Source organism: Mus caroli, unplaced genomic scaffold, assembly GCF_978045245.1.
Source record: "Mus caroli unplaced genomic scaffold, Mus_caroli_1 scaffold_15, whole genome shotgun sequence".
NCBI classification, from domain to species: Eukaryota; Metazoa; Chordata; class Mammalia; order Rodentia; family Muridae; genus Mus; species Mus caroli.
Genome location: NW_028227270.1, coordinates 96,044,632 through 96,072,123, shown reverse-complemented (window position 1 = coordinate 96,072,123; position 27,492 = coordinate 96,044,632). Strand labels below are relative to the sequence as shown.

The 27,492-nt window shown below is 43.2% G+C and overlaps 1 protein-coding gene across 3 annotated transcripts in view; it reads left to right on the top strand.

Annotated features, from left to right (window-relative positions):
- Nucleotides 1-27,492, top strand: part of Dcdc2 (doublecortin domain containing 2) — a 169,534-nt gene that overhangs the window by 31,857 nt on the left and 110,185 nt on the right. For 2 of the 3 annotated variants that reach the window (XM_029468605.2, XM_021180583.3), the window contains 4 exons: nucleotides 16,133-16,209; nucleotides 16,321-16,452; nucleotides 21,217-21,363; nucleotides 23,708-23,762. In XM_029468605.2, coding sequence (XP_029324465.1) covers nucleotides 16,133-16,209; nucleotides 16,321-16,452; nucleotides 21,217-21,363; nucleotides 23,708-23,762 — 411 coding nt within the window. Of the gene's footprint in view, nucleotides 1-10,220; nucleotides 10,391-16,132; nucleotides 16,210-16,320; nucleotides 16,453-21,216; nucleotides 21,364-23,707; nucleotides 23,763-27,492 lie in introns of those variants that run through there. The other variant, XM_085831200.1, reaches the window with a different exon arrangement.

Here is a 27,492-nt window from a genome sequence, read left to right as displayed (position 1 = left end):
AGTGCTTCCTTACCTTCTAATGGCAGAGATCTACAGATTCATTAGTAATTTTTAGTACTTAGTCTTGAATTTGATTAAGGTAGTATTCAAACCCTTCATCTGGGCATGGAGTGTTCCTTGTTTTTGGGGTATCACAGCTTGGAGGTCTGCTCAGTACGCAGAGCTTGGAAGTAGATGCGTGAGAACACACATCCACACTGCTGCAGTATTTTACACCCATCCATCTGCATAAATGTAAATGTATCCAGATATGCTTCTGGACATCTGAGTTCATCCTCATACATCTAGTTATATTCCAGCACAGTAGGACTCCTCCCAGCACAGTAGGACTCCTTCTGACTTGCACCCATTCCTTATTTCTAATTCTCTCTGAATAAGTTCCACGTGCTAAGTGCACCTCTGGAGCTCCAACATCTTTCTGTAACAGTGGAAACCTCTGTTCTCATTATTAGCCACATTACATTTAATAGTATTATTTAGTTAACTAAATAATATCATATGATGTACTATGTAGGATTGCTAGCCCATACTTATAGATGAAGCCTTTTGGTAAGTATAGTATAGAATAGGCATTTGGTGCTTTTGTGTTTAGATTTTCCAGTATACAGCAAGGTCCCTCTTTTCTCAGGCAATGTAGATGAGCCCTCCCCCTCCCTTTTCCATGGCATTAGTTACTTTTTGTTGTTGTTGTTGTAACTGAATAACAGACAAGAAGCAACGTAAGAAAGGAAGGGTTGATTTGTTTGGCTTACAGTCTGAGGATACCTGGTGTTGCAGGATTTTCCCTGTCCAGTTAGTGCAGAGGAGATCTGTGATTGGACAGGGAAAAGGGAGGCGAAGCTAAAAGTTGCAGAGAGAACTTTCCATCCCAGAGGGTAGGGAGAAGAACCAAGATGGCTTCAGACGTGTACCTGCAGCATTTACCAGCCTCAAGTAGCTATGATTTCACAAAGTTAGAAATATTGGGATAAAGCTTTGATCATTATCAATTGGCTCTGAAATTATTGTATTGGCGTCTTGTAAATTGTGTTATTATTGTTACATAAATCTGATTGATTAATTAAGCTTTAAGGAGGCAGAGGCAGGCAGATTTCTGAGTTCGAGGCCATCCTGGTCTACAAAGTGAGTTCCAGGACAGCCAGGCTAATCAGTGAAACCCTGTGTCAAAAAAACCAAAAAAAAAAAAAAAAAAAGAGTCATGATTCTACCAGGGTATTGGGTGTTGTGAGATGCAACCGTTCCAGGGGTGTGTGGAGCGTTGCATGGACGAGAGAGGAACTCAGTCTTCCCAACCCCCCCCCCTTCCTTACCCCCGCCGGAGAGATGGCTGAGTGGGAGCCCTGTGGCCCGGAGAGCTGGCAGGCTGGCAGGAGTGCGGAAGTATGGTCAGGCCCCGTAGAGAGTTGGTGGGTTCTTTTTAAAAAATATTTCCCACAACATCATGGCTGAGAAGGCATGGTGGCAGGGATGTAAGGCATGGTGATCATGCTGCATCTGCACAGGAAACAGAGGAGACAAGAAGTGGTGTCAGGCTCTGAGATGTCAGGGTCCGTCCATCCTCTGCGATCCATTTCCTCCAGCTGAGCTGTACCTTCTAGATGTACCTTCAAGCATCTAAGCCTATGGTGGACCCGGAATGCACCCTTACCGGTCTGATGGCGTTACTGATGTGTAACAGGCTCATTTATTTCTGTGACTGAGTCAAACAATTAGAGAAGCCTCTCCTATGAGGAACTCTTACTCAAGGATATTAAAGGGGCTGCACTTCAGTGTTCACATGCACAGGCAGGGATGGCCTCTGGTATAGCTTGAGAACAAAGGGAAGAGGTTTTTATCAGGACAGAGCAGCCTACAAGCTATTATGTGAGAACTCTTAGTAGGGGGCTGGTGAGATGGCTCTGGTTAAGAGCACTGGCTGCTCTTGCAAAAGACCCAGGTTTGGTTCTTAGCACCCGCCTGACAGTTTACGGTGTGGCCAGTAACTCGGACTCCAGGGAATCCGGTACCCTCCTCAGTCCCCCATGGGCATTTCATACACGAGGTAGATTTACTTCCATGCAGGCAAAACTCTCACACACATAAAATAAAATAAATTTTTTTTACAAGTTTTGTTTTTGTTTTTTAAAGAAAGAAAGCTTATTACTTCTTTCAGTAGTAGGAGTGAGCTGGCACGTTCTGATGAGAGAATGTCAGATGTTCTTAAGGTCCTAGCTGGACATTCCATGGACAGTTGCTAAAGAAAATACCATTTAAAAGACGAAGCTTCCCTGCACTGCCCGGGCAGGCTGTTCCTCAACAATGGCTTCTGACCTGAGGAATTAGTTTTCATTATTTTGTCCTTGTTTTTTCTCTCACGTTTACAAGAGCATGTAAGACTTTCTATTTCTTCATTCAGTCTAAGCTTGCCAGTGCTTCAGCATTTGTTTCTTATGTTAATCTTCTTCTTAGCAGTGCTCAATTGCCAGTATCAATAATAATACCAAGACCAACGCTGATACCAGTACCAATACCAGTACCAATATCAAAAGCAATACTAGTCTTCCCTTCAGAACATCACACTCTCTTGGTTCCCTTTTATTTCCCTAATTCTCTTTATTTCTCCTCTGGTTTTTTTCTCCTCCATTACCTAACTCTAAGGGTTGGTCTCAAACCCACTTCTTCCCTTCCTGCTCCTTCGTTAGTGTATACATGACTCTTGCTGCTGTGACCCAGCACCCAACAAGAAGCAACCTAAGGAGAGAAGGCTCTGTTCTGGCTCATGGTTTGGCGGATGCAGTCCATCAAGGCAGGGAAAGGCACCTGATCCCCGTGTCTACAGCCGGGAAGGAAGCAGAGAGGGGAAGGGAGCGCAGGCTCATCAGGCTTTCTCTCTCCCCCACTTTTATTTATGCATGAGCCTCAAGCCTATGGGAGGGTGCTATCCACATTTAATTTAGCATAGACCCTTCTCAAAACCTCTCTGGAAATGCCCTCACAGACCCTCACACCCAGAAGTGTGCCTCTTAGATGATTTCAACTCTAGTCAGGCTGGCAATGAAAATTAGCTATCACACTTGGTAAATTAATTTAGTTTCATGGCTTTAAATATCACCCATGCAATAATTATCCTCAAGTCTGTGTCTCTAACCCTGACTTCTGAGCTCCCAGTGATCTGTGTGGATGACACAGGAGGCCTTCTGGGCATCTCAGATGGTGTAAGTGTATTAATGGCTGCTGGTTGGCTTGGGTGAACTTGACTCTTGGTTAATTCTTCAGGTAGAAGTACTTCGCTGAAGAGCTGCAGAAACACATTGTCTAGGACTGTCCATTTAAAAAGGCATCGATTTATGAGTGTCACCTTCTACCCTAGAAATTGGAGTATTCTCACAAGTATTGCTTCTTTCTTCCTCTCTTTCTTCTTCTCTCTCTTCTTTCTTTCTTCCTTTCTTTCTTTCTTTCTTTCTTTCTTTCTTTCTTTCTTTCTTTCTTTCTTTCTTTCTTTCTTTCTTTCTTTCTTTCTTTCTTATATGTGGTTTTCCTATGTAGTCCTGACTGTCCCATAACTTGCTATGTAGACCAAGCTGGCCTCAAACTCCAGAGAGCTGTCTGCCTCTGCCTCTAACCCTAAAGGCATGTGCCACTACACCTCAGTAACTGTTAGTTAGTTAACTTGTGTGGATATGTGTGTTCCTCGTGTAGAGGTGGGAGGGTAACATGGGAGTCAGTTCTTTCCTTTCACCATGTGGGTCCTGCGGATCAGACGCAGGTTGTCAGGCCTGGTGGCAGTCACCGATTGAACCATCTCATTGGCTCTTCACTGGGACTTCTATCAGAGAAGTGTTGTTGTTTTACATATGTAGGAAAAGCATTTATTAACTTTAGATTCCAGATTAATCTAAGAAACACACTTAAATCATCATATTTTGCTTTTAGGGAAGAAAACATCTCAGGCCCATAACACTGCTTGTACATTTAGTGATTTTGTTAAGGAAAGAATACGTATTGCAACTGTTTAGTGCAGTTGAAGAGGTGCCCTAGGCTTGACTGTGCATTACATAACACTGAGCAGGATTTCTCCTTGGATCTCTTGTCTTTCGATGCTTGCCGATGCAAAATTAGTTCCTCTCCCGTTCACCTTGTGCAATACAAAGCTACAGACAGAGTATCTAGAAAACAACCAAAATGATGTTTGTAGATGATTTTATAGAAAAACTTGGGTGAATGTAGCAATTCATAGTCTCTCTCATATTTCTAATTGATGTCATTTTCTCAAGCTATTAAAGGATACCTGGATCTGATTCCATTTGTTTACATAATATTCACTGCAAACATCAGAGAGTTCTGTTGTCTTAGTGATTATTTGACACCCAGGGGTAGCAAAGTCATATATATATATTTTTTTAAAGATTTATTTATTGATTATATGTAAGTTCACTGTAGCTGTCTTCAGACACTCCAGAAGAGGGAGTCAGATCTTGTTACGGATGGTTGTAAGCCACCATGTGGTTGCTGGGATTTGAACTCCGGACCTTCAGAAGAGCAATCGGGTGCTCTTATCCACTGAGCCATCTCACCAGCCCGCAAAGTCATATTTTTAATAGTTAAAATTTCGAACTTTTCTTTTTGCCTAAGATAATTTGCATTGTAGTAATATTGTAGTAATATTTTAATGTCTCTGGAGAAAGTAAGACCTTTAAGTTATTTTAGGGACATGGAAGTGAAATGAGTGCTCCATATCCTAGGTCTGCACATGTAGAGTCACCCAGGTGACACAGCAGTGTGTGTCGGGAATGCTGTCAGTGAAGAGTTGTGACATTCTAGGCCAGCTCAGGGCTCCCATGGGAGGCTGAATGTCCCCCCCCTTACATTCATACTGCCATTCTTATGCTGCAGGGAGAAAAAGTGATGGTGGTGGTGGTGATGGTGTGTGTGTGTGTTGTCTGCCTTCCTCCACACTGAATCCTTAGCATAAAGCATAAAGCCAGGGCTGGCTAACAATGGTAGCTTCTCCCTTTGTAGGTGTGTCAATAGCTTTCTTAATATTAAGAACAACCTCTGAGTACACATGTGTTTATACAATACACATATATGTGGCACATATGTGGCATAGGAACCCTGGTTTCCATGCAGGTGTAAGATGTCTCCCTTCTACACTCCTCCCTTTCCTGCCCTGCCCATCCTCATCTGGGATTGCTATCTACACTGTGTTGGATCCTCTGTATTTTTAGTGAGAATATATAGTCTTCTTTCCAGATTGGTTTGGTAACCTAGACCCAATCTGGGAAAACAAAACAAACCAGAAGCTGCTGCTGGCGAGACAGCAAGTGTGGTGGTGTAGTAGGAAGGACCATGCACAGGAAAGGCACAGTCCTAGGCGGCATTCGTTTTAAATGCTTGGTTAGCGGCAGTTCCTGTAACTTCTGAGAGTTCTCTTGGGTTAATTGGTTATTTTTTAACTTTATAGGGGTCATATTGTTCTCTCCAGCATAGCATTAGAGGGACCCACACAGACTTACTTATGAATGCCTTGACAGTATTCAGGTACTGTCTGCTTTCTATATAAGGCAAAGTGCCCATTGAATTAATCATTTTTAGATTAAGGTAATTAGCCAGAGATTTAACATTGCATATAAGGAGTTCCCAGGGTTAATGTGATCTTTCAAAAATATTCCACAGAGTGCACTAAAGAGAAAATTAGACTGTAACATCAATGGCTTATAATCATTAGACATGTTGGGAAATAGATTTAATTGGATCAAATTTGGTTGAAGACTTAGCAATATGAGCATTTGTTTAGTATACACATACATTTAAACGATTTCCAAGAATTAACTTCTGTGACAAATATTTTATCTTTTGGAGTGTGTGTGTGTGTGTATGTGACGTGTGTGTGTGTGTTGATTTATGCATGTGAAGGTCACAGTTTGGGGAGTCACTTCTCTCCTTTCACTGTGGATTCCAGGAATCGAACTCAGGTCTTCAGGCTTGTATGGAAATCACTTTTATTCTCCTAAGACATCTTGTTGGTCCTCCATGTATGTATGTATGTGTGTGTGTGTATATATATATATATATATATATATATATCCAACAAGATCATATACACATGATAGAGTCTCTCACTGATCTGGGACTCAGCAAGTAAGCTAGGGGCAGGCCCTCAAGGTCTAGAGCTCCTTCTGTCTTTCTCTCCCCAGGACTAGGATGATACATGTACACCATCATACTTGGCTTTGTTTTTGTCCCATGAGTTCTGGGGATCCAGCTCAGGTCCTCACTGAACTATCACCCCCTCCCTGTTTTAGATCCCTTTTAAGTTAAATATGAATCTCCCATCTTGCTGTGCTTTGAATAGCTGAACTATTAATTTGTTTTGAATTGTTTTCTTGCTCTAGGGAAAGGAAGAATTCTGTTTAGACAATAGTTGAAGACAGATGTATAAATCCATTTGATAGTGAGCATATTTGGCAAAACTAACTGAGTAAGAGAGGCTGAGCCGGCCCGACAGATGAACCTTAGCCCATCTTCTGGGAATTGGTGCCTGTGCCGGGCACAGCACAGGGATCCGCACAGGACTCCGGCAGAGCCGAGGTGTTTCATCAGCTCAGAGTAATTGTAGTCTCCTGGGGATGTTCTGAGCACCGTGCCCATTGTAATTAGCAACACCTTCTGTGACTAGGGCCTTCCTGAAGTTAGGCTGGTTGGAATTTTTTAAAATCATCATAGCTGAACAGTAAAATCTTATTTAACCAGGGGCCCGAATCTGCCACCACTTCTGGGATCTGGAATTTCTGTAAGCTTTGATTTTTGTCCTGTGTGCAAAAAAAATTGTATTCATGAGATTATGTCATCTATATTTTACAATAGTAGCTGGAGAGGAGTGAGTGAATTTGAGATCATTGAATGAACATGGCATATGCTAATGTTAGAATATGTGCACCTGTCCATCTTCACATACCCTAGTAAAGACCTCAATTAGATGACTACAAGTGCATGCCAGGTTTTTCTGCTAGTGGACAGCTCTAACTTGATGCCCCTAGAAGGCAGAATGGTCACTAAGAAACCTGGAAGGAGAAACAAGGGGCATCTGTGACCATTTGGCTCCTGAGGAGGCTCGTCATGGTTAGAACAGTGTTAACCATAGGGCTGGCGAAAGGGCTCACCGGGTAAAGGCACTTGCCACCAAGTTTGACGACCTGAGTTCGATCCCTGGGACCTATGTGGTAAAAATGAGAGAACCATTCCCAAAAGTTGACCTCTGACATTGCACACCTGCTGTGGCACAGTGCACCCCTGCCCTGGAATAAATAAATGAGATGTAATAGAAATAAAACATAGGCCAGTGCTAACTTATAAGGTCCTTTACAGTAATAAATGTGGATGCAGTTGAAGGCATTTTATAGTTAAAGTTGTAAGCTTTTAGAAAATAAAAATGGTTGCCCTATAAAGATGGAAAACAGCAAAGGGGACAAAGTTTGGTTAGAGTTCTGAGCATGGTTTGTGCTAAAGCAAGCAAACAAACAAACAAAACCCCCCAAAAAACAACCCCCCAAACCTCATCCTAATTATTGTTTAATTGAAGTGTTCTATTTCCAAAGTATCACCAATGAGTTATAGATGAGTGTGCTTGCTAGGAAAATGAAAAGAAAGACACAGCCCAGTAGTTATAACAGGAGAAGGGTATATTACACTAATGGAGGATGCACAGCAGATTTCCCAGAAGAATGGTACAGAGTTTCTGAGGGGAAGAATTGTACAGAGTTTCTGAGGGGAAGAATTCTAGCCAGCTGATTGAATAGCCTGTGAGAGAGTAGATTATTGAACGAGACCATTGCATGCTGGGTGCGGCCAGAGGACATGAGCTCAAACCTTGGGTCCAAGGCTGTGACCTTCATCCAAGGCAGCGGCAGCCTCTGAAGACGCTTGCACTGGGAAGTTGCATGCTTGGGCCTGTACTGCCCAAAGAAGAATTCAGAAGTGGGTGGTTGATTGAGGAAAGGCACCGAAGGCAGGAATTGTGCTCAGCTGTTCTGGAAGCAGAGTGAGATGATTTGTGAGGTCCTATTGTCGTCACAGTAGGGAGCTATGGCCCCGTCATTGAGTTTTTCTGGTGACTGTTCAGTAGTATGTTGTCTTTCAGTTGCTTTGAAAAAAGTGCAAGTTATCTTTGAACAGGGTGAGATGCAATAATAAAATTTTATGTTACAGTGACTCGGTGAAGGCTTAGATACAAATAGATTTTTCTAAATGTTCATTTTAGGGTGAAGAAGTGGACACATTCATTGTCAGGAGAAAGATCTGGGCGACAGACAGGAACTTGGTTGGCAGTGGCAAAATCCTGTCAGGTAGCAGTGGGCTGGTTAACCTCGGCTACGAGGATGCTCAGGTTAAGAAATGAACGGGGAAGGTCTGATAGCAGTGGGTTGGATAACCTCAGCCAGGAGGATGCTCAGGTTAACAAGTGACAGAGGAGGAGTGGAATCCCAGAGAGGGCGTGCTGACCTTTGCCTGTGGGTCCAGAGGAGGAGGAGGAGTTAGCAAAGGAAACAGAACGGTCACAATCAAAGTGCGCCAGAGACAACATATTGCTGAATCATGGAAGATTGTTTAGCTACCTGCTCCTTTTGATATTTTCCTTTGATACCATAGAACACCATGAGATTAAAAACAGCTTCGTGTAGTAGTCTGAAATGCTAATATTTGATCTGTTGGAGCTTAACTTTCTGGTATCAAAGAATACAATGATACTAGAAAAATAGACTAAAGACATCGGCATATATTGTAGATATTCTGTCCCCTAAGAAATACTCAACTTTGGGGCTGAGCTATGACTCAGTGTTAAGGGCACACTCGGCTCCTGTAGAGGAACTGAGTTTGCATCCCAGCACTCATAGCTGGCAGCTTACAAGTGCCTGACATGGAGCTCCGAGGGGTCAACAGCCTCTGCAAACTCTGTGAGCATTTGTATTCATGTGTGCACAGATAGAAACTTGGTTGGCAGTGGCAAAATTCTCACAGATGAACACACACATACATGCATATAATAAAAAGTATAAACTCTTTAAAAACAAATAGCCAACTTTAGAGGTAAATATATGTGTTATCTGTGACAGTTATTGAGAAAATGGGCATTATTTATCTCCTATACTGTTTCATTGATCAAACCGTGTGGACTGACTTGCTTAAGATTCAGACAGCGTGTTTCGCCATGCTTTCTCATCTGCTCCTGTCTTTATACCTAAATATGTTTCTTGTTAATGGTATGCAGTGGAAGTTTCGGTGTGTTATTCATTCTTTGGCTTTTTTGTGCTTTAAAATGTCATTTCATTTCTTGTTTCTTATAACATTAATAGAACTAATTAATTTTTTAGAGTTATTTATTGATTGGTTGAGTGTGTGTGTGTGTGTGTGTGTGTGTGTGTGTTATGGTAGTCATATGGAGTCGGTCTCTCCTTCTCCACGTAGCCTCCAGGGCTCAGGCTGCCAGGTTTGTGCAGCCAGTGCCCTTAGCAGCAAAGTCATCTCCCTGGGCCTCCATTTCCCCTTTCACAGGATGCTTTCCTAGGTATATTCTGCTATGTCTAGGTTGCTAAGCCTATGTAACAAATTCCTCATTTCAGATGCTCTGTTTTATTGCTTCTAGAATTTTCATTTGTTTCTTTTTGAAGTTTCAAATTATGGTCTAGATCTTTCCACATAGCCTGAGTTTTGTTTGATATACCCATCCCTATGCCACCAAGCTGTTTAATGTATTAATAACAGTTACAGTAAAAACGTTATTGCCCATCTCAATATCTCTGGCCATCTCTGGTTTGCTCTTGGTTTTTGTTTTTGTGTTATTTTTCCCTAACAATAGGCTCAATGTCTCACCTCGTTTGAATTGTTCTGTAGTGTTTGCTGTGTAGAGGTGACCTTATATACCATTCTGTTATGTGTAGGAACTGTAAGCAGATAATACAATACTTTTCCTCGGAAGAAAGTATCCCTGACTCTGTGATGAGTGCCAGGCAAGGGGCTGGTTGTCCCCAGCCTGCGACTACCTTCAGGACAGGCTGGAGGCAGCTTGACCTGCCATCACTACACTGCTGCTTCCAAACACTGCAAGAGTAAAATTAGGCCTTCTCTCAGGGCTTGGAAGCTAATGCTGAGGAGATTTAGAGGTGTCTCTTGACAGTTGGTCCAATGCTAACAGTGTGTGCCACAGGAGAGTCTATTACCCAAGCCCTACCTCCAGCCTTTGCTGCCAGTGGGTTCTGGCTCTGCTTTTTTGCCTTGCTCCTAGCTTCTGTTACACTTCTGTGCGCCTGAAGTCGGCTCCAGGTGCAGAAGAGCTTGTTGGTAGTGTGGACCTTATTACATCCTTGTCTTCTCTACAATGCCAGCCCATCCTCTGGCGAACTCGCTACGGAAGGTTTGTCATCCTGGGCATGCAAATCTTAGATTTCTTCTTACTTCGAACTTGTGCTCTCTAGAATTTAGGTCATCTCTAGAAATTAGATTTCTTTGAAATTTAAGCTACTTTGTGGGCTTTAAAAAATGCCTTCCAGCTCTCCTCGTTTTGGCAGATGCAACTGACTCCTATCCTGTTCCCTCTAAGCAGGAGTGAGCCTGTGTCTTACATTTTTCTTATGAGTCTTGACGTGGCTGCTCACAGTCTTCACTTCTTGCTGTAAAGTCTTTCTCTTTCAGGTGTCTTTTTCAGGTCATGGACTCTGAGCATTTTTATGACAAATGGCTTATCTGTTAAGTTTAGGGACGGTTCCTAGAATGAACTATCCCCTGATAGAGGTTCTTTCAGAAGTCACTTATAAGGGCCATGGTCAGCAGCAGAGCAGGCTCAGTCCTGTGGAGTGTGTGCTCACTGTGGCACTGGCTTTAGATGTCCTTTATCCCATTGAAAATAGTGATGTTGGGGTAAGGAATGACGACGATGACAGCTGTTACTCTTCTTTTCTGGGTGGGTAACAGTGATCAAGCCCAGTACCGTATGTATCCCAGACAAGGTTCTCTGACATTGAGCTTCACACTTTTTTTTTTTTTTTTGGTAGAATCTCACTGTGTAGACAGATCTGGCTGGCTTGAAACTTACTATGTAGATTAGGCTGGCCTTGGACTCACAGAGACCCACCTGCTGCTACCTGCAGAATGCTGGGAGTAAAGGCTTAGGTCACCATGCCCAGATCCTTGGATGGTTTTTAAAAATCTCTTTAGGACAATTTATACTTGGCTATGTCTATTTATTATATTGATTCCTAGGTAAATTATTTATTTTTTTTGTATCTTTAAACTTTTTATCCTTTATTTAAAAAAAAATGGTAAACATTGATTAAATATTTTGCAAGGGACTTTGTTTCCTTTTTGATGCTGGGTAATGTTTGCAAAGTAATAAAGTTTCCTCAAAGATTTTCAAAGTCCCTAAAACATATACCAGGAGAGGAGAGTTAAAACCTAACGTATGTTGGCCTGAACTTGACAAATGATTCCCTTTAGTGCGTTTGTTTCTCTAAATAGCCCGGCATTTGAGAAAGTATTGCAAACGGAACCCTTAAGCAGTGTAAGGGGCTTTTACAGGAGGTGAGCGCTCGTCCGATTGTGAGAATCCACTCTGCTTGCTCCCTTGGGTCCTTAGGCTGACTTTGCTTTTCTTGGTCCAGGGTTGAAAAGGTGGCAAGTGCCATTTAACAGCCCCTGGGAGCAGCCCAGGGTGTGCTGCTGCCGCTGCACAATTAGCTCACTAAGCAACTCTTTAGGTTAGCTTAGAATTATTCCAACCTTTCCACATTGATTGATTAACAGATATATTACCTATTTCATCTAATCTATCATTTATCTAACATCTATCTATCATCTATCTATCTATCTATCTATCATCTATCATTTGTTGATCTTTAATCTATTCATCAATCATCTGTTATCTATCTTTTATTTCTACTGTCTATCTACTTTGAACTGTCTTCTATGTTTATATTATCATCTGTCTCATCTATCAGCTATCTGTCTACCTATCTTCTAGCTATCTCTATTGACCACCATCTACCTATCTATCATTTCCGTCCCTTCCCCCTCCCTCCCCTCCTTCCTTCCCTCCCTCCCTCCCCAGTGCTGGAGTAACAGGAGTGTGCTGTCACAACCAACTCATCATGCATGCTTCTAAATGGTATTTTCAATAACATCACATCTAAATGCATAATAAATTAAACCCAGTCTTCTGGGATGGGGACTTTCCAGAGCTCTGGGAGAGTTGTTGGCCATGTGCTACTGGTGATCAATATTATGATTCTGGATAATGGGAGACAATAGTGAACAAGAGTCCTTAAATTTTTATTAATTCCATTATCAGCGCATACACTTTTCCTTGACCTGTGACATAAACAGTATTAGCAAGAGGATGATGTGAGTCTGGAGGAGTGTACATCAGGACTGCAGAGTAAGCAACACCCACTCAGACCTGGTACACCAGGGGTAGGTCATGCAGGTGAACAGGCTAAGCAGGTTTGTAACCTGCAACTGAGACCCAAATAAATGGGCATCACTAATTGTTTGTGGGAATGAATCTTCTTGTAGGAGACCAGAGTGAAACAGCAGTCATGAGAGGTTGGTAAGGACATGGCTGGGGAAGAGGGAGCAGGAAGGTCAGTAAGTAACAGCGACACACAGCTAGGGAGGAGGAGCCGGGTCTGGGTCTCCATAGCCCATGCTGTAATTTAGTATGCCCTGCCTCCCACAGGCTTGCATGTCCCCCCCCCCAACCCAAGGACTAGAAAGGGACAAAATTCCTAACACACTGGGAAGTAGGGTAGTAGAATGAACCAGGAGGAGATGGGAAATTCTGACCAAGTCGTCACTTCTGCTCATGAGTAATAGAAATCAAAGAGAGTAGATGGGAACAGATAAATGATAGGGAGGGAGGGAGGGAGGAAGGAAGGGAGGGAGGGAGGCAGATCAGTAGTTCAAGGCTTATTTTGGCTGCATGACAAATTTGAGGTAAACTTAGGAAACATAAGAACCTGTCTCAAAAAAAAAGCAAAAATATAATTTTTCAAAAAGTAAAATTGCTTTATATGATGTTCTTAGATGATTCAGACATATCACTTTGTTTTTCAGATACTTTTATTGGTCTGGTAGAAAATGACAAGGCAGGTATTTAGTTAGTATGACTGAGCTGCGTATAATTAAGATTAGTCTTCAATTTAGGTGGTTAATCACGGACCCTTAGAGACTATCTGTGCCATGCTAAAAATAACCACGGAGAAAATAACCAGTATTCACACAAACACCATGATAGTTTTTCAAATTTATTCTCAATTTTGTATTCAGAATAAAGTTACAAAATTATTTTATAACCACATATATTTATTTCTCTAAATTACTAAAGTAAAATAATTTAGATAAGAGCTTCAAAGTTATTTCTTTATATAGCTTACTTATCTTTAATTCAACAACCCAACAGGGTTTTAAACTACCAGTGAGTGTGTGACAAGGTGTATACACATGAAAAACTTGTCAGCTGACATAGTCCATGCTGACTATGTCACTGGGTAACGCTGAACGTTCCTAAGGTAACAGGGGATTGGCGATTTGCAAACCAAGTAAGTACAGCACACTAAGTGCTGGGGAAAAGACTGTGGGCACCCTAGCAGCTGTCAGCTGAGCTGCCTGCAAGGAAGTAGAGTTGTGCTCAGGAGGTGGAGGATTCTGAGGAAGGGGCTGTCAGAGGCACAGAGCAGGAAGCTCTGTCCTGCACCTGGGCGGAGCTTCCTTCACATGCAACCTGTTAAGACCTAAGAGCAATCGAACACGCTATAGAGCTTTAAGGTCTTCTATGGACTATGTAAGCCCCAAGCCTGTCGCAGATGGCATGACCTGTGTGTTAAGCCTAGGTTTTTATGCAATGGTATGAGCTAAGCAAATGAAGAGATCTTCAGACCAACTTGATCTTGTCGTAAATGTCATCAATCTAAAAGAATTGCTTATTCTTTATTTCAGAAAATTCTCAGTTGTCATTGTTGATTGTGTAGATAAATGTACAGATTTATGCAAATGAGTGGGAGACATTGAGACACAAGGACTGCTTCAGGGGAGGTTGGCTGAGTTACAGCACCTCTGGGGTATAGTGCAGACAGCAGGAAGCAGCTCTCCCTCACAGTAGCAGTGTGAAACAGTTTCCACAGCAGATCACCAAATTAAGAAAGCAAAGAGTTGAGTGGCCGCAGCCCTCCATCACTTAACTTAAAAGTTTTGTGTTTGCTGGATCTGTGCTGATAACACGCAGAGACCCTATTGAAGGTTGCTACCTTTGATTCCACCCTGGTGCCTATGGTACGGGAGTGGGAGGGGCAGTTCCTTTTTACCATGAGTTTCTCTGGGTACTTGACTTTGTTGAGGCCCAGGTGGTACGTGCTAAGCACTTAACAAAAATGAAACAAAACACCAGCATTACTCTAAGTATTAATTTAAGGCCAACACCTGTGGGAATAAAACTGGAAAAGCTGCTACCATTAAAGTTTTAAAACTCGATTCTAAGTTAGAGTAGTTTTTAATTGAATTTCAACCGACATTTATTGTACAAGTGGCAGCTGCATTCATGGGCACTGTTTCAGCCACTGGAGAATGACCGGATTCTTCCTTAAACATGGACCATTTTTAGAGGAAAGGCTGCCACGCATCACTCAGGGCTAACCTTCAGCCAGCAGTGAGCCCAGCTATAGCGAGCTGCCCACAGGCCCCTCCCTAACAATGCTGCTGTTGTGGCTCCTTCCCTCCTCCTCTTTCCCTCCTCTTCCTCATTTTATTCTTCTCTCCCCTCCTCATTCCTCCTTCTTCTTCCTCCTTCCTCTTCCTTCTCCTCTTCTTTCAACTCCCACCCCCTTCTCCTTTGTTCCCCCACAGCTCTTCTCACAATGCCTCACCTTGTAGTCCAGGCTTGATCTCACAACCTTCTTGCCTCAGCCTCCTCCTTGAATGCTGCTGGTGTTACAGACCGCAGTTATGTGCCTTCTTACATGTGCTTTAGACAAATTAGCCAAGCTCCAGCTTCCTCAAGCGGTGATGTCTATGGTAATGACGCTCGATCGAGTAGTTACGATGATGAGAAGAAGCGCAGAATATGGAAGTTAGCATAGCACTTCCTGGGCAGCAGGGCACAATAGGTGACAGCTGCTCTTAGGCAAAATTGCTGCTGTTCTTTTTCTTCTTCTTCTTCTTCTTCTTCTTCTTCTTCTTCTTCTTCTTCTTCTTCTTCTTCTTCTTTTCAATTTTTGGGCGTACTCATTAGTTTTTGTCAACTTCATATAAACTAGTCTTCTGAGAAGAGGGAGCCTTATTTGAGAAAATGTCTCCATCAGAATGGGCTGTAAGCAAGGCTGTGGGCACTTTCTTGACTAGTGATTGATGTGGGAGGGGAGGGAAGGGCCCAGCCCACTGTGGCTGATGCCATCCCTGAGCAGGTGGTCCGGATGGTGTCAAAGAGCAAGCTAGCGAGCCACTAAGCAGCATTTCTTCGCAGTATTTGCTTGGTTCCTGCCTCCAGGTTATGCCCTAACTTCCCCCAAGTGATGGATTGTAAATGGGAATTAAAAGCCAAATAAACCCTTGGTTCTCCAGGTTTCTTTTGGTCATGGTGTTTCTAATACCAACAGAAAGCACATTAGTACAATGGGGGACCTCACCCCTAAACCCTAAGTACTGTCATTGGTTGCTATTGCTGCAGCCACTGCCTGAGGAGAGATGCAAACCATGGTGCAGAGTGCAGTCAGGCCTTGAAGAGGAAGCGCAGGAAGTGCTGAGCTCTGCCAGATGTGTGTCTGAGGGTCTCGGCATCTGTTTCTATAGCTGCTGGGCGAAGCCCCTCACTTATCCTAGGTTCCTATCTGCAGGTGCGGCACTGTCAGGGCTAATGCCAGCTACTTTTGTCTTATGCTTTTCTCCTAGTTTAATTACTTTGGTTAGTACATCCGGACCATGGTCAAGGCCATGGGAATCTCAAATGTTTTTTGCCTTTGTGTGGAGTGAGGTAGTATGAGGCTGAGAACTATCTAGGCAAACACAAAGTGGAGTCAGAACAAGATGGAATTACCTTAGTGATTTCAGTGTAACAGATAGCATCCAGTTTCCCCGTCGGGAACTTTTGATCTCTTTCCCTTTGCTTTTGAAGGTGAAACCTGTCATTCACAGCAGGATCAATGTGTCCGCCCGCTTCAGGAAGTCACTGCATGAGCCCTGCACCATTTTGTAAGTTGGAGGGCAGAATTAATTGGCTGTGTACTTCCTTGGGGGTTGGGAACTTGAATGTGATGAGCATGACTGTTTCAGATACGATCCTCTTTTCTTTTCCCCTCACAGCTTGATTGCAAATGGAGACCTCATAAGCCCGGCTTCTCGCCTCCTCATCCCTAAAAAAGCTTTAAATCAGTGGGATCATGTACTACAAATGGTCACAGAGAAAATAACTCTCCGGAGTGGGGCTGTCCACAGGTGCGTTGTTACATCTTCCCACAGGGGAACGGCTTGGGAATCCTCGAAGATGTCCCCAAAGGCTCTGAAGTCACTGACCCCTAGATTTGACGTTTGGCCAATTCCGCTAAACTTAGGGTGCTTCCGTTTCTTTATATGAAGACTATCATATATAACGAGACTTCAATGGGGCTGTTCCCAACAGTACTTGGCATGCTGGAACACATCAGGACACGCTACCTGTCCTTGGTATTTTAGTGTGGAGTCATAAGCAAGCACCATCTCACTTTAAGGGAGAAGGACTTCTTAGCCGGAACAGCCTCTTGTTTCATAGTTAACTTTCTTTTCCCGGAAGAGGCAGGACTGTTCATTCAGAGGTTCCGACCGTCTGTCTCAGACAGATGCTAGGAAGAACAGGTGGTCTTACGGCAGAGACAGGTGAGATAGGCGAGGTTATCTAAATTAAAGCCAAAAGCATTTTCAGTGAAATTAAATGAACATCTAAACTATGGTGTAGCCTATGAAATTGTCTCAAAACTTTACATTTATTTACTTACTTATTTATGTGTGGGTGTTGGGGGCACGTGTGGGCTACAGTGCACACGTAGAGATGAGAGGACAACTTTTGGGAGTTGCTTCACTCCTACCATGTGGGCCTTAGGGTGGAAAGTCAAGTTGTCAGGCTTGGTGGCAAGACCTCTAGTAACGGAGCCATCCACCTGGCCTTGAAATGATCTCTTTGTCAGCTAAAGGATAAATAACATATAGTGGTATGAGAGACATAGATGTAAGAATACATTGAGAATACATATATAGTACATACATGAAGGGACACACAAATACACATTCATACCCTTCAAATTCCAAACACTTTCCTCAGTGCCTGTCTTCTCTTTTTCCTTCCTGAAGGAAGGAAACTGCACAGTGAACACATTCTTGCCTGTTGGATGCACACACCACACACACACACACACACACACACACACACACACACACACACACTCACACACACACACAGCACAGCCACAGCTTACAGTAACTTGACTGTACCCCACCCTTAGTTGAATCCATGTTTATCTTATGGTTTTATCTTCACTGAAAATTTAAGTATAAACTATTTTAGTTGAGAATAATGCTGAATGTATGACAAAAATTCAAGCAGGATGAGAGTGTAAATTTAAACTATTTCTCTGACCTTCAATCCACCCTTCCTTTCCTGAGTAGCTTTTATACCATAGAAATTAGAACCAGAAATACTCTATGCATGTACAAGTATGTACACTGTCAGCTTTTCCTCTCTCTCTTCCCTCCCTTTCTTCCTTCTTTCCTACCATCTTCCCTCCTCCTCTCCCTCCTTTCTTTCTTATGTGTACTGTGTGCATGGTGTGGTGTGTGGGTGCATGTGTGTGTAGTGTGTGCACACTCATGTGTGTGACACATGACCTGTGTGTGTGCACAGAGGTCAGAGGGGGGTGTTATGCATCTTGCTCTACCCCTCTCCTCTTCAGTTCTTTGAGCCCAGGGCCAGGCAGGCTGCCAGCTCCAGCAATCCTTTTGTCTCTACCGGCAGCATCCTCAGAGGTAAGTTATAGGCGCCCATAAGACATGCACTCAGAAGGCAGAGACAGGAAGGGCTGTGGGGCTTGCTCGATGTCAGTCACCTTAGCGCCTGATTCAGTGAGAGACCTGTTTCAAGGGAGTAAGATAGGGAGTGTTAGAGCAGCACACCACCTCCTGTCGTGTGTGCGGGTGGCAGGGTACCACTTCTCATGCACACACCACACACAGATACGGCACTCACACATAAGTGGCTTTCATCGTTTCTTGATCTTTATTTATTTGATATACAGGATTGTTGATTTTTCCTCTTGCATTCTAGGTGTTTTATAATAATTTTATATATTAAATGAATTAACTCAGTGTTCTTATGAATTAAATATTATCTTTCAATAATTATGGTATATGAGACCCAAAGAGGAAAATTAGATGTCCAAGATTATGCTGACACTGGGTACATGGCTGAATGGCAAACTGAGCAGGCTGGTTGGAGCTGGCACTCTTAGCTCCAAAGCTACTTTCTAAAGACACGGCATGTGCTTACACCCATCCTGCACAAACCTATCATGCTCCTTACACAGTTGCCCTATTGGTTTTCAGCAACACTGTATGTTTAGAGAAATTGGCCCTTTGTGTGCATGTAAGTTCCAAATGTGTTTCCAGTTTGCATTTTACTTTTGTATACAAATATCTTGAGTTTTCAGTCTTTTTCTGTGTTCACTAATTTTATCGCCAGCCCCAATCTTCCTGGCTCTGGGACTATAAAAATAATTTTATGTTGTTTCACTTTGTGCTTTTTAACTTTTATTTAAACCTTATCAGTAGGGAGTCAACATGACTGATTGTGCATAGTTTTAAAAAGAAAATATAGGTTTATGTTTTGACATCTACATAGGTGCTGACTTCCCGAACAAGTAATATAAACTGTACACACCATAAAGTTTCTTGTCTAAGTGTATCTTCTCATAAACATGAACAAACTCTTAGGTAGAAGTAAGTAGATATGAAAGCACTAACAGAAATAATAAAAAAACACTCATTTCCCATACTGTTGAATATTTAGAGAAATTAAAATTTTGATTTCTTGAAATAGGGATTCACTTTGGCTGCTTTGGAACTTACTCTGTATTACTGTCTCTCCTGAGTGCTGCAATCTCAGGTGTGAGCTAATATATCCAACTGCGAAGCTTAATTGTTAATTCAATGGTAGACTTGGCGCCACTCACTTGGCACTTTCCCCTAATAGAACACTGATGAGTCTTTCTGTTATGCATCAGTATATTGACTTAATCTCAATATGTCTTAGTGTTATTCCTCAGTATATTCATTTAGTAGGAGAAAGTCAGTATGCCTTCCTGTTATGCATCAATATATTAATTTACCAATAGCATCCACAGAGACTGGCTCAGCCCCCTTTTCATGATTCTTGTGCTTTGAGGCAACAGAAGGAAATAGGTCAATAAGGGCTACATTCATGAAACATAATGAGTCACAGGTTGGAATTTCCTCAGTGGCTTTATCTACCTGCAGGCTAAACCAGCCAGCTCTTGGCTGGGAGGTCCTGGGGTCCATAACTACACTGCCTTTTAATTTCTAGTGTAACAGTTAACTGCTGATTTGAATCTATTTTGGAGGAATGAGGGTGAAGAATGTCTGGCTGTCTGGCTCTTGGCCAGTGTGTCTCAGCCAGGTGGTTTTGCTTCCAGGAGATACGCATCTGTGTCTGGTAAGCACAACTGGGCATGTGAACAAGCCCACTTAGAGGACAGAGTCGGGTGCCGGGCACCTACAATAAACAGGGGGAAGGGTGGGGTGCTGCTGAGCACCCTGTGATGGACAGGGGAAAGAGTGAGGTGCTGCTGAGCACCCTGTGATGGACAGGGGAAGGGTGGGGTGCTGCCAGGCACCCTCTGATGGACAGGACAGCTTCCCTGTTGAGGACTGGCTATGGTGCTTTTGCTTGAGATTGGTGGTCTCAGTGCAGAAATCTGGTTTGTGCTGCTATTTATACAGACTTAGTGATACAGCATTATACAAAGATGTTAGCATCTGTATGCTGACTAGTCCTACTACTTCTCATGGATTCTGTGGATATTTTCAGTGTTCTTGGCTCTTCTGATATGGCTAAGCTGATATCAATGGATTTTTTTTTTTAACGTCTTTGAGACAAGGTCTGTAGTCCTGGCTAGCCAGCCTGGAACTCACTGTGTAGCCCAGGCTAGCCTTGAATTCACGATGTTCTCACCTCAACTTCCCTAGCACTAGAAGGTTTTTATTATTGTTATTCACCTTACTATGTAATATAAGACATTTGAAAAATTTATGTCAAAACTTACAACTACTCTTGTATATAATCTTAAAAATTGCATTATTGTCATAGTTTAGTTTTCTAGTGGCCTACTCTCCTCTCTTAAAAAAGTCTGTAAATAATTTAAACCATCTAGTAAAAAAATCAGTATTCTTATAATAAGTGACATATTAATTGCAGTCACAGCAGCAGTTTTACAGTAAAGGAGGCTCTGTGAACCCCACGGCTCTGGGACAATCCTGCTCACTCTCCTGCTTAGGCATGGCTAAAAAAAGGAGGCAGAGGCATGCGTGCTATGCAGTTCTGCATCATTAGTGCTGCCTTGCTCCTGCCCCGCTTCCCTCTCACCTCTTTTTTACTGACCCACTTCTATGTGTTTGGCTGTAGTACCTTGGCCAGAGGCTATCCTTAACCGAGAATGGGGCAGGACGCTTACTGGCAGTGTTGATAAAACATCACTCAGGAAATCTTCCATGGAAGCCAAGCTTGAGTTAAACACCATGACCTGAGGCTGCTGAGGTGGCTCAGTGAGTGAAGGCACTTACTTGCATAAGCCTGAAGACTCAAGTGTCACTCCTGGAAGGAGAGAGCCAAGTCTTGAAGGCTGCCTTTTCTATCCTTAGTTGTGATGTGGCACATGCTTGCCCTACCCCTAAATAATAACTAAGGAAAACAAATACATTCTGTGCAAGTTTCTATGGTACCAGAAGGGGTCTCTGTGGTGCCAGGCCCCTGTTCAGCAAAGATCATGCCCAGATCTCCAGTATGAAGGGGGGTTCCTGGCCAATCTATTGACTTCAGAACCAGTGATCGGAAGAGTAACTGGTGAGCCCCATCAAGGAGGAAGTACCTTAGTTATGATTCTAAGCAGCTCTCTAAATGCTGTGGAGGTTCTAATTGTGGATGTGGTGTTTCAACAGGCTATATACGTTAGAAGGAAAACTGGTTGAGAGTGGAGCAGAACTGGAGAATGGACAGTTCTATGTGGCCGTCGGCAGAGATAAGTTTAAGAGACTACCGTACAGTGAGTTACTTTTTGACAAGTCAGCAATGAGAAGGCCTTACGGGTAAGTCCTCATCTTTGCTCAAACACTCTCAGCCTTAGTTACTGTTTACTTGCGGGGCGACATCAGTGTAAAGGGGTGGGGGGAGCAAGAGTGGGCAGTGGGGTAGAAAGGCCACTATCTCATGTGCTCCCTTGCATGTGGAACATGCAAACACATGTGTAATGATGCAAGGTAAGATGGTGTATGTGGTATTCCCAGCACAGAGGTGGAGGCAGAAGTATCAGGAAGGTAAGGTCATCCTTAGCCATGGAGTGAGTTCAAGGCCAGCCTCTATCAAAATCAAACAAAAAAGTATTTTCTGTAGCCAAGAGTCGCATTCATCAGCTAGAAATGGCAGCATTCATGACTGAAAACTTGCATAAAATGTGCTGATGGAATTTGTAAAAGACTCAGCACCTTGTATTGCACCAAATTTAAATTAAATACAAAGCTCCATTCTTGTGAAGAAAATGATGGGCCATGAACTCTCTGTGTAAATCTCACAGACAACTTTAGAGTCTAACAGTGCAGTCAGAACAAGCAAGTTTTCAGTTGGTCTGGATAGAAATTTACAGTAGCTTACACATGTATGTATGTATGTATGTATGTATTTATAGAACAGGGTCTTTTGTAGCCCAGAAAGGTCTCTAATTGGTTATGTATCCCAAACTATCCTTGAACCCATGCTCTTTCTGCTTCCACCTCTGATTTCTGGGATGACAGGGATTCATCCCAGGAGGTAAACCTCATCTGGCTTACACCCCCTCCATCCTCTTTAAGAGCCATAAAATACGAAAGCAATGTAATTGTACTGGCAAAGATAGGGAGGCTGAGTATAAGACTCTCTCTCTCTCTCTCTCTCTCTCTCTCTCTCTCTCTCTCTCTGTGTGTGTGTGTGTGTGCTTGCACATGGTATGTGAAAGTCAGAGGTTAACGTCAAGTGTCTTTCTTGGTTGTTTCCTGTTTTATCCTTTGAGACAAGGTCTCTCAAACCCACAGCTTGCTGATTCAGTTTAAGGTAGCTTGTTTTAGGGATTCCTTATCTCTGCCTCTTGAGCCCTGAGATTACAAGCCAGTCTCTGTGACCACCCAGTATTTCCATGGGTGCTGGAAACCCAAACTATAGTCTTCAAGTATCACAAGTACTTTATCCACTGAGATGTCTCCTCAGCAAGGCTTGAACCTCAGTTACACATGATGTATTATGATTTTTTTCTCTTGGAGATACCCTTTTCAAGGGTGTCATGCATAGCCTAACATCTGTGCTGCAGAGTCTTGAGCCAGTGGCAGATACCTGGGATCCATCTCTGTTGTTCTGCGCTGAGTTTGGGGCCTCTTGGCTCTTGAAATTGCCTTTCATGGTTGTCCTCTGCAGAGGACACCAGTGTGTTCCTATTAATTTGTATCCTGTGAGGCTCATGGAGATTTGCTTAGGCTTCTAGAGAGTAAGAGTAAACTTTCAGGGGTGTTGGGACTATGCAACAGCCCAGGCCTTCATGAACGTTAGAGTTCTTTGCCAGGAGACTGGTTGTTGATTACCCAATCCATGAAACCCAATCCTTGAACAACTTGTGCTTAGCAATGCTGGTCAGCTCTCTGGGAGCAGCATGGGGTACTTGGTGGTAATGTAAAAACTGAGGCTCTGGGGCCTCTCTCAGACACATTACCAAGGTTCACCATTATAGACATGCCTTCGTATTCTTGGAGACTATTTCAGGTGATTTTCTTTTTTCTAATGACGTAGACATCTGAAACTTAAGAAAAGAGTATCTTCCTCCTCTTCTCCCCCCTCCTCCTTCTTTTCCTTTTTGGTGATAACTGACTAGTTTAAAAAACTCTCTCAGTATAAATGCCATGATTTTTCTTTCTTTTCCATTTCAAGTGTACACAATATACTTTATTTTTACATTATTTGTGGTCAGTGTTGTAATTATTGATTTTGAGGCAGAGTGGTCTTGTGAAACCTTGGCCAGCCTTGAACTCTTGATCCCTGAGGTTACTTCCTTAGGGCTAGGATTAATAGATGGGTGCCACCATGCCCAACAGATTTACTGCTTTTCACTTCATCTGGCATGGTTGTCACTTAGTTTCAGAAATGTTTATTTTTTTTATCTATAATAGAAAGTTTGGAAATTTGAATTAAATTATGAAAAAAACTTGTATTAAAAGTTTATAAGCATCAAGTCAGGCCATATTCAGGAAACTATTAGGAATAATTTAGAATGGAATTTTGAGATTTTATTTAATTTTGGACTGACCACAGGTCAGTGGACAGGGTGGTGATAGCAGGGTAGAATGATTGTCATACATCATGCTTTATTTGTGAGCTATATTCAGATGTCCAAATTGCAATTTGTTTCCACAGTCAGAAAGCGTCTTCACTCCCTCCCATGGTTGGATCCAGGAAGTCTAAAGGGAGCGTAAGTACCAGCAGCTTTCCTCATTAGTGTTCTGTCTCTCTGTAGAGCCATCCTCTGGGTTTCAATTAAATCCGAAAGAATAGGTCTTAGCTCCTAGTGGCATATAAGCAACTACCTGAAACATTGTGAGAGCTTCAGTGTCATGACTGAAATCCCAAACAAGAGCCAATGCTTTGAGACTATAGAATCAAAACCCTTTCCTCGTGTGGACGTGAGGCAGCGTATGTTGTGGTTGTGGGCTGTAAGGTCCTCACAAGGTCACCATGGTGCTTCCGTAGTCTCGTCTCCTGTGTCTATCAAAGACCGAAAAGGGACTTTAGGTAAGAAGATGGTGACCCTCGGTTGTACTTCTCTGTACAGTTAAGATCTTAAAAATGAAGACCCATCCTAAATGCTTAGTCTTCCTGGTCATTCCTTCACTGAGCAAGCACTGGCCATGTGCCTGGGATGTGGGAACTAGAGTCTGCAATGGATGGTTCATCCGCTGACAGTTCAGTCTGCACTGCAGCTACCCCTAACCTCCATGGTGCACTGCAGCTCGTCACGTGACCTCCCCTGTATACTCCAGCTCAGCCCCTAACCTCCAGCCTGCATGCAGCACCCCCCCCCAAACTCCCACTGTGCATGGCTGTACATCTCCTAGCCCTGCCCCATCCCTAGCTGCCCTGAGGTGAAGCCCACTTTGTTACAGAGTGCTGCAGCAGTGGGTCTTTCTGACTCAGGGATCTCTGATCTCTCAGGGGCTTCAGTAGATCAGAAGTAGATCAGAACTGCTCTGGCATTCCTATCCCGCTCCGATGAGCTGGTCAGCGGTTGTGTTCTGGTGTGCTGTAGGTGCCTGCTGAGCAGTGATATTGTCTCCTAGTGGCGTGTACTTATCTTTCCCCACTATTTTATTTCATGGTATTCTTAACAAAAGAGAAAGATAGTTTTGTGTTCATATCATTGGACTTCACACTCATTCCTGGAGACGGCACCGCTTACCACTTACGGAAGCTCTTGCCTTCCATAGTCTTCACACTCTAGGGGGAAGAAAGCAAGCCACTTGGGAGGTTGTAAACAGCCCGACACTGAGTACCCAGTATACGAACACCAAGAGAATAGAACTGGAGCAGTGCCCTTGAATTCTAGTGTAGATTTTAGCGGACGCAGTCGAGGAGAAGGGTTTCCAGAGGAGGGTGGCATTGGGGATAGAGAAATGGGTACGGAGAGATGCCATGAACATGGTAGCCAGTGTTCAGTGTCCACCCAAGACCCCACTGTGCCAAGTTCTCTCCAGGACCTAAATAGTGACAAGCAAGACAAAAGCCATGAATTTAGGTTCAGAAATAATATTTTCTCTTTTCCCTTCTCCTTCCTCCTTCCTTTTTTTCCTTCTCTTAAATTTGATCCTGAAGACATAATGCAGGAGCCCCTGGCTTCTGTACTTAAAATTGAAAACAAAACAAAACAAAACAAATACAAAATCAAACCAAACCAAACCAAACAATACAAACCAGGAAAGATGCAGTGTAGAAGTAACAAAGGTTTCCTTCCACCGAGCAAATGGCAGAGAGGGTCACCATGCACCTGCTTGCTCTGCAGTGTGGATTTTTAACCTCGCACTTTGTGGTCAGTGAATCTCTAAACAAACTTCAACAGAGACCCTCAGCATGTGTAGGGTGATGTGCCTGAGAAGTCAATTTCTTTATGACCCTGAACTCCAGCATTAAAGTCCATCTTTCTCCTTGAGTAGAGGAGGCCTGAGAGGCCCTGTGAGATTAAAGAAAGATGCTTTCTGAGTTAGTTGAGGAACCTCAGATCTTTTATGCAGAGAGAGCCTTATTTGGTGTGATTCCTTAGGTAAGCCTGGGTGTATAACATGCCGAGTCTAGACTTGGTAAGGCAGACAGCAAGGGAAGCTGGAAGAGGTTATTATTCCTGAAGACACAGAGCTTGCTTGCTGGTCGGGTAGATAGGGTGATGGAGAAGATAGAAGCAGGGAGAACCACAGGGCTTTGAGCTCAGATGCCAGAGAAAATGGTCGTTCAGTGACTAGAAAGAGGCTAGGCAGAAGAAATAATTAGTAATGGCTTCCTTTCAGAGATGCTGAGTTAGTTTGTCCAGCCACATAATGACCTGATTTGAGGCACTGTGTGGTTGTGCTAGCACATAGGACAGCCTAGCATAGCCCAGACAGGCATCAGTAGTAATGTAGCCTGAGGGAATGGGTGAGTAGTAACCTGGAGGGGACAATTCAGTGACAGCCTCAGGTGACATAAGCCTAGAAAATCTAACTTCTCAGGGTGGAGGAGGAGAGGGGGAGAATTTATATCAGTAGCTCTCTCTTTCTCTCTCTCTCTCTCTCTCTCTCTCTCTCTCTCTATATATATATATATATATATATATATATATATATATCTTCACCATTAAAATGATAAATGAAACCCATACGTTTAAGGTTTTGGGAAATAATTTATTAAGGTTTATTTTATGTTTAAGTATGTGTATATGCCTCTGTGGGGGTGCACACACATCAATGCAGATACCTGCCAAGGCTAGACAAGGGTGTCAGAGGCCCTGAGGCTGGTATTGCAGGCAACTGTGAGCTGCCTGAGGTGGGTGTTAAGAGCTGAATTTGTGTGCGCTGCAAGAACAGTAAGCACCCTTAGCCTCTGAGCTATCCCTCCAGCCCTAAGAATTGTACTTTGTTCTCATAGTTCTCCTTTGGGCCTTGTGGCAGAATTCTGTCTGTGTACATGCCACGTCAGTCTTAGCTCTCCACTCTCACAGTTCTACAGACAAGCAGCACAGTATAACTACAGAGACCCAGTGTAACTGGATAACCGACCCAGGGTCACAGGGTCCCAACTCAGCCCTTCACATTCCCCGCTATTGTGCTTTGCAAGTTTGTATTTGCTGGTACGAAATCTGAAAAGCTAAAATTTCCATTAAAGATGTAAGATAGTTCCTGCTCGGCAGCACATGTCTCAGACACATGTTTCATTTGGGCTTCTTCCTTAGGAAGGTTTCTGCAACCATGTGAATAACCCAGAATGATGCCTGACTGTCCAGGTGTCTGTCTGACCGGGTACTGAGCCCCCCCCCCCCGGGTGGTAGAGATGAGTAAAAAGACAGGCATCTCTTTGATGCTTGTGGTCTATTGCAGGAGATAGCTGTTGACCTAACAATTCCGTAAGTCAGCAGAGATAACTACAGAGTATGATAAAAATGAAAAAAATAAAAAACCTCCTTCAGAACAATATGAGAGTCTAAAAAGAGAAAACCTATTTAGATAGCTATACAGAGGCCTCACTGAAGAAGTGACTCAAAGATATAAGGTATATTTCCATCCTGTAGAAAAGAGGCTCCTAAGGTTAAACCTACCCTCATATGCTAAAATATAAAAATTACAATGACAGTTTGTCTCTCTTCTCCCAGTGCTCCCAGAGTGCTATGAATATCCAGCTATTCATTATTCATGCTGTTGGTGACATCCACGGACTCTATCGGCCGATAGAGCTACCCACCATTCACCTCATCAGCTATCCATCCTTCAACCATCAACCACCCATCCACCCATACAACCAACCACACAACCAACCACCCCCCGGTCAACTCCGTGAGCCATCCATCCACCCATTCCAAGAGCCATCCAGTTACCCACTCCACCAACCATCCAGCCCTTCTTCTCGGCAGCCTTCCATCCTTCACTCTGTCATTCATCTATAAGCTTCGTCCGCTCTACATC